This window comes from Pangasianodon hypophthalmus, chromosome 25, assembly GCF_027358585.1.
Source record: "Pangasianodon hypophthalmus isolate fPanHyp1 chromosome 25, fPanHyp1.pri, whole genome shotgun sequence".
Taxonomy (NCBI): Eukaryota; Metazoa; Chordata; class Actinopteri; order Siluriformes; family Pangasiidae; genus Pangasianodon; species Pangasianodon hypophthalmus.
Window position 1 is genome coordinate 19,545,909 of NC_069734.1, and position 7,024 is coordinate 19,552,932.

Genomic DNA, 7,024 nt, shown 5'->3' on the forward strand with positions numbered 1-7,024 from the left:
GTATAGAGCGCAGTGTAGTGTAAAGTGTATAGATTTTAGTGTGTAGTTTAAAGTGTAAAATTACACAAAATAGCTTTTAAATGTTACACAAATCTTTTCACACTTCATAAACCTGATGATGTGGCTGAAGCTCAGTGTTGACACTTTCATCTGACAGCATGAAGCGTAAAACGAGTGAAAGATTAACACTGGCTCTGTGCCAACACACTCTGTGCTCGCGGCTTGTTGCAATCCTCTTAAATGATTGATATTGACTCCGCCCACTTTCCACGCCCACTAGCTCTCGTATCTGCGTTGATGTGCTGGTATAAGACGTGAGTGTGTGTGTGTGTGTTTCGTGACTCGACCGCATCACATCATGGCTCAGCAGCAGTTCCAGAAGCTCGGAGACAAACTCCTGTCCTACAGAGGATTCGTCTTTCCTGTGAACGAGGAGAACGTCTCTCCGGAGTACATGGACAGTCTGAAGACGTTCCAGATCAGAGACGATGACGTGTATGTTGTTACCTTTCCTAAATCTGGTGAGAGACACACACACACACACACTGGATATTGAGAATAAAAAGTTTATATATATATATATATATATATATATATATATATATAGAGAGAGAGAGAGAGAGAGAAAGAGAGAGAGAGAGAGAGAGAGCTGAAAATCGAGGCAGGGAGAAGTGGGTATAATATTACTATGATGCTCACTAGGATCAGAAGTTTAATAAACATGTGAGCGTAAATTCCAGGCGGTGGATTTGCGTCATCACGACCCCTGACCTCTTCACTATCTGCTTTCTAATCACTGAATAAACTCATGAACTGAATTAACTCCATACATAAATGTTAAACATCGGACCTCTAACTCCACTAAACTCTAAACTCCACTTTATCTGCAATGTTGTGTGTGTGCGCGTGCATGTGTTTGTGTGTGTGCGTTATTTATATTAAATGAGAATTAATTTTTGTTTCTGTTCAGTGAGTGAAGAACAGAAAGCCTGTTTACTCCTCACTCACGCAGAAGGGCAGCAGATTAACCCCTGGCCTCATTTCTCACACTGGATATGAACACATTTATTCAGAAATTGTTCAGCAGGGTATTTAAAATGAAAAGTGGTTTTCAGGAAAATCTGTGAAAGCGCTTGGTAATTCGTGGTTAAATATCATTTATCAACATACACATAAGCATAAAAAAAATCAGGGAAATGTTTATAAATCCTGTTGCTCAGCTTGGCCTTGAAAACATTTACACACCACTTTACTAAAAGATTAATAAATCCCACAACGATCTCATTGTTCATCAGGAGTTTTCTTACGGCTTTTAGCTTTCATCTGTAACTTGGAGTAATTCAGTAAAAGTAGTTCTGGTTACTTTACACTGGTCTGAAGGGTTTGTGAGATCTCTGCCCCATCAGAGGCTCCGGATCTTCCTGGTGTGAAAGGAGCGATTGGATCCATTTCCAGCTTCACTCGTATATAAACACCTTACAGCTGGAGCAGAGCGAGGATTCTGGTGCATTTTTATTACTGTGAGAAAAACTAGTGAGTGGAACTGCACTGCCAAAACTGAAATGAATTTAAAACAAGTATCGCTTTATTGAGGATATTTATAGATGTTAATCATCAAACATATCTACACTTTTACCCTCATTAAAAAAGCCAGTACCTTTAAATTGACATGAGTATGCAAATCAGGAAACACCCCCATACACTCTGCCATATCTAAGAGCCTAATGGAGCTAGCATGAACTAGCTTAGCTAACCGATTAGAATATAATGTTCCTTTACCATGACAAGTATACCAAAGTGTCTGGGTCTCATGTTGTCATCTTTTAATAATTTGCATATCAGAGGTGATATTTGTGACAACACAATCTAGGGTCATTTGTAGCTCCGCCCCTAAATCAGTTTCCTGTAAATCTTTTGAATATATGACCTCGCTTTCTCTCAGGTACGGTTTGGACTCAGCGCATCGTGACGCTGCTGTATGAGGACGAGTTTCCCGAGTCTGCGGATCTGATCTCATATGACCTCATGCCGTGGCTGGAGTTTCCACAGAAAGGGCAGGACTATACCGCTCGCCGCTCCCCCCGCCTCTTCTGCTCTCACCTCCACGAGCATCTGATGCCCTGCGGCCTACAGGACAAAGGGAAGGTGGGACACACACACACACTACTCAACCTTTACCATTATCCATAATACATGCGTCCAGTCCCCAGTTAGCTAGCACTCTGATGGCGATTTCAAGGTTATGCTATCACCAAGCTAACAGTAATGTCCCTCTCTGACAATGCTTTCATCTCTACTGTAATAAACATGAGCTTTAATTAATGCAACAGGGTTTTTATTTCTTATTCCAGATCATCTACGTGACCAGGAACCCCAAAGACATCATGGTGTCCTACTTCCACTTCAGTCACTTCATGAAGATTTTAGAGACTTCAGAGACGTACACCGAATTGATGGAGAAATTCTTCAGTGGGCGGAGTCAGTGCTCTTCATACTCACACAACACACACACACACACACACACAGGGATGTATTCAAAGTCTGTGATTCTGCTTAGAAAATAGCGCTTGATCCAGCACATCATGTTGTTTTATTTTTCTATATCGCACTCAGTCAGTTGCGCATCCCACACACATCACAATGTCATGACCTCGAGTTAGTATCTTGTGGCTTCATTAAGTTGTTGTTGAGGATTTTATCACACTTTTAATTCACTATTTTGATTTGTTGAATTAATAGAATAATGCTGATGTTTGTGTTAATTTGATGCGACTTCCTGTAAAGAAAACGTGTCCATGGTGAGAAGGATAATCTGACCCAGCGCTCATCTGCTGCGCTTACAGACAAACCTTAAACTCATTCATCATTTTATCCATAAAATATTCACTCCTCCAGATAAGCCATGTCTCTGATTAATGATGTCCTAAAAACCTTTTTATGTGCCATAACATTGTGTGTAATTTCAGTATTAAATCCTCACTGTGTGATTAATTCTACTCTGATGTTCAACTGCGCTCACACCGAACCTTCCAACACGCTTGTTGTGACTGAGTAATGATTTTAAATTTTTTTTTATCCTGCTGCAAATTAACACTCAAACTTTATTTAAATGGTAAAGCAGTACACATTAAATCTGAGAGCAGTAGAGCTGATCTGGGTTCAGTCAGAGGGAGTTTATTGTGTGTTTTGTGTGTAGTGGTCGGCGGCCGCTGGTTCGATCATGTCAAAGGATGGCACTCCAACAAGGACAAATACAACATCCTGTTTCTCAGCTACGAGGAGATGATCAGGGTGAGACGCAACATACAGCCATTTTATTTTTATATTGTGTTAATCACTTAATAATTTATCTCAGTTCACACTATTGTACAATATTGTGTTAAATAATCGAGTCTTTGTTGGTCAGTGTCCTAAATGTGGATGATTTGGGATTTGAGCTCATTATTATTATAATAATATTATTAGAAGCCTCAGCTGCTCTGACTGATCTCTGTCTCACATGTAGGTTTTTGTTTTTGTCTGAATGAGTGTAAATGTGTGTTGTGTTGTTTCAGGACCTGAGAGGTGCTGTGGTGCAGATTTGTGAGTTTTTAGGGAAGAATGTGTCGGATGACTTCATCGACAGTGTGGTGAAGAAATCGAGCTTTAACTACATGAAGAAAGACCCAAAAGCCAACTACGAATCTTTACCTGATGACATGATAAATCCTGAGAAAGGCTCCTTCCTCCGCAAGGGTACGAAGGAGTGAGCAAGGGATTGTCTGAGATTCAGCTTCACTTTTATTTATTAGCAATCTGAAACTGAAAATGGATGTGCATCTCGTCTGTGATTGGTTCCTTTTTAATCCCGGTAGCTCCTCCCTTCTCTCTGCAGTGTGTTGTGTGTTATCTGCAGTACTGAGCTGTGAATTTACATTATTAAACACACCTCAGTCCTGAACCTGCACGCCTTCAACATGTAATGCTGTGTGTGTGTGTGTGTGTGTGTGTGTGTGCAGGTACAGTGGGAGACTGGAAGAACTCTCTGACTGTGGCACAGAATGAACTCTTTGATCGTGTTTATCAGGAGCAAATGAAAGACCTGCCGCTGGACTTTGTGTGGGACATCTCTGACCTACACGCATAAAACACACACACACACACACACACACACACAGAGAGAGAGAGAGAGAGAGAGAGAGAGAGAGAGAGTAATCTTGATTAATGTTGTTATTCCCACAGGAAATTTAAAAAAGCTCTGAATATTGTTGAAAATGATGACGTGAACTTCCCTTCATGTTTAGATCAAAAGAGCAAAACTACAGTTTAATGTATAATGATGAAGTGAGTGTAATATATTCATAAACACAGAAACCAAACATCATCATCATCATAATAATAATAATAATAATAATAATCTGGACTCTGTCTCACATAAGTCATTAAAGTGATCTGCATCACCAGTGATTGTGTCTTTGCTGTTCTGTCTCCACATACATGTTATTGTACATGCTCTACTGTATATACACTATATGGCCAAAAGTATGTGCACCCCTGTCCATCACACCCACGTGTGGCTCTTCCTCAAACTGTTACCACGAAGTCTGAAGCACACAATTGTATAGAATGTCTTTATTTGCTGTAGTTTTTTTCTCTTCACTGAAAGAGACTCAAACCTGTTCCAGCATGACAATGCCCCTGTGCACAAAGCAGCTCCATGAAGACATGGTGTGTGAAGGTTGGAGTGGAAGAACTCGAGTGTCCTGCACAGATCCCTGACCTCAACCCCACTGAACACCTTTGGGATGAACTGGAACACCGACTGAACCCCAGACCCAGAAGAGTGGAGCTCATTATAACAGCAAACACAGAGGAATAAATCTGGAATGAGACATATGGGTGTGATGGTCAGGGGTGCACAAACTTATAGCCTTAGCCACTGTACAGCTGAACAGAAAGAGCTAAGTGAGGTGACGAGGTCTCAGGTCACCAGTGGCACAGCGTACACATTCTGAGGCTAATACAGTAAGTGTAACTATAGTCTAATGTTCAGTATAATTATTTATTCATCTGATGTAACACTTTCTATGAATTGTTCCTGGGATTTCCTGCTGCAAAAATCCAACCAGAACCCAGAAAGATAATATTCTGAATTCACAGCACGACGTGTGGAAATTCAGAACATTTAACATGAGTGATGCACACAGGAAACATCCCATCCCTTCACACACAGACTACAGCACAAAGGGCAAGAGAGAAGGAAGGAGAGCATAAAATTCATTTAAACTGAAATAACATTAACCACTGAGGACAGTCATGCAACCTATTATTTCATGTTTATTTATTTACTTATTATTTTTTGTTAGTTATAAGTATTCTTTAAATATGCTTTATTTTGATAAAGTGCATTCAGATGCTTTATAATATGCCATATATATATATATATATATTCCTTCAGAGCTGTAGGTGACATTAATTCTTATTATGGTTATTAAGGAAACAATAAATAAATAAATAAATAAACAAATAAATAAGCACATATTTAACTTACATGTGTTTTGTATATATTAATGCATTAATAATAAACAAAAATATATATATTACAGTTTATCAGTAAGTTTATATTCATGGTCCTTGTATGATGCAGGTATAAAATGTCTCCTAATAAAACTATATTTTTATTAATAACATTTATTTACTCGTTGTGTCCTCCACACTCAGCAGCTCGCCACGCCTCTCTCATTTGCATATTCATCAGGTGACGCGTCGCCATCACTTCCGCATTCGGTTCCCGGTCACGCGCTGCAGTCTAAGCCGGGAGTCATGTGACCGTGTTGTTGTGCGTGATGGCGGCGCGCAGGCTGCTTCCTCTGGCCGTGTTTCTGCTCCTGTGTCCGGCGGCGGGTGTGTGGTGTTTCCCCAGCCTGAGAGAACCGGTGTGCGGGTACAAGGTGTGTAAACTGAGCGGAAAACTTAGTACACACACACACACACACACACACACACACACAGTGTCTGAGGTCAGAGTACTGAGCTTCTATCGGTAGACTGTGTGTACAGTACATGAGAACTTCTTTCACAGACGTTCCACAACAACAAACTAAAACTGCAGAAAACTCTCACTGTATAAAACTATAACTGCAGAAAACTATAAATACAGAAAACTATCAGTGTATAAAACTATAACTGCAGAAAACTATCAGTGTATAAAACTATAACTGCAGAAAACTATCAGTGTATAAAACTATAAATACAGAAAACTATCAGTGTATAAAACTATAACTGCAGAAAACTATCAGTGTATAAAACTATAAATACAGAAAACTATAACTGCAGAAAAAAGGAAGTATGATGTGTTTAATAAATAAAACAGTGGAATCTTTGTCAACTGGTGGAGGAAGAGGAATAAAACACCTGGGGGAGTGCTGTTATAGGAACATAATCAACATCAGTACCACGCACAGTGTTTATTGTGTTTATATATGTATTGTGTGTGTGTGCGTGTGTGTGTGTGTGTGTGTGTGTGTGTATAGTCATGTCCAGTGACGAAGCCGTCCATGCTGAATGTACACTTGGTTCCTCACACACATGATGATGTGGGCTGGCTAAAGACTGTGGATCAGTACTACTATGGAGGTCAGACACACACTCACTCACGCACACACACTCACACACTCACGCACACACACACGCTCACACACTCACACACTCACACAGCGAATGCTGAATGTATTTTGTGATATTGAGTTTGGCTGAAGTTTAAGATTATGAACTGTTTTTAGTGGACATATATAAATACATAAAGCGTATAAAAAACACACAAACTCCTAATAATGTATTATTATTATTATTATTATTATTATTATTATAATCATGCTACATTATATTAGTTAATTTTAGCCAATCAGAATGGTGTGTTTTGGTCTCATGATGTGCTGTAGTGGACTTTTGTACTCAACTGTATGTACACACACACACACACACACACACACACACACACACACACACACACACACACACACAGGAGTAATGTATACACTGTGCT

At 39.7% G+C, this 7,024-nt stretch overlaps 2 protein-coding genes across 2 annotated transcripts in view; both read left to right on the top strand.

The window, feature by feature from the left end:
• Positions 1-302: 302 nt before the first annotated feature.
• LOC113524258 (amine sulfotransferase) lies at positions 303-4,442 on the top strand. The gene is made up of 6 exons (XM_026910428.3): positions 303-521; positions 1,943-2,145; positions 2,352-2,478; positions 3,197-3,291; positions 3,555-3,735; positions 3,999-4,442. Exons 1-6 carry the CDS (start codon positions 359-361, stop codon positions 4,124-4,126), a joined length of 897 nt encoding a protein of 298 aa, XP_026766229.1. The 5' UTR covers positions 303-358; the 3' UTR covers positions 4,127-4,442.
• Positions 4,443-5,770: 1,328 nt separating this feature from the next.
• Positions 5,771-7,024, top strand: part of man2b1 (mannosidase, alpha, class 2B, member 1) — an 18,048-nt gene continuing 16,794 nt past the window's right edge. Inside the window, exons 1-2 of the mRNA XM_053229460.1 lie at positions 5,771-5,930; positions 6,513-6,615. Coding sequence (XP_053085435.1) covers positions 5,826-5,930; positions 6,513-6,615 — 208 coding nt within the window. The 5' untranslated portion in view covers positions 5,771-5,825. The remainder of the gene's footprint in view (positions 5,931-6,512; positions 6,616-7,024) is intronic.

Excerpts from the sequence above, each read along its gene's own strand:
- LOC113524258 (XM_026910428.3), top strand. The coding sequence starts at position 359 with ATGGCTCAGCAGCAGTTCCAGAAGCTCGGAGACAAACTCCTGTCCTAC. Across the intron at positions 522-1,942 it reads TGTTACCTTTCCTAAATCTG|GTACGGTTTGGACTCAGCGC; the intron begins GTGAGAGACACA and ends GCTTTCTCTCAG. Across the intron at positions 3,292-3,554 it reads GCTACGAGGAGATGATCAGG|GACCTGAGAGGTGCTGTGGT; the intron begins GTGAGACGCAAC and ends GTGTTGTTTCAG.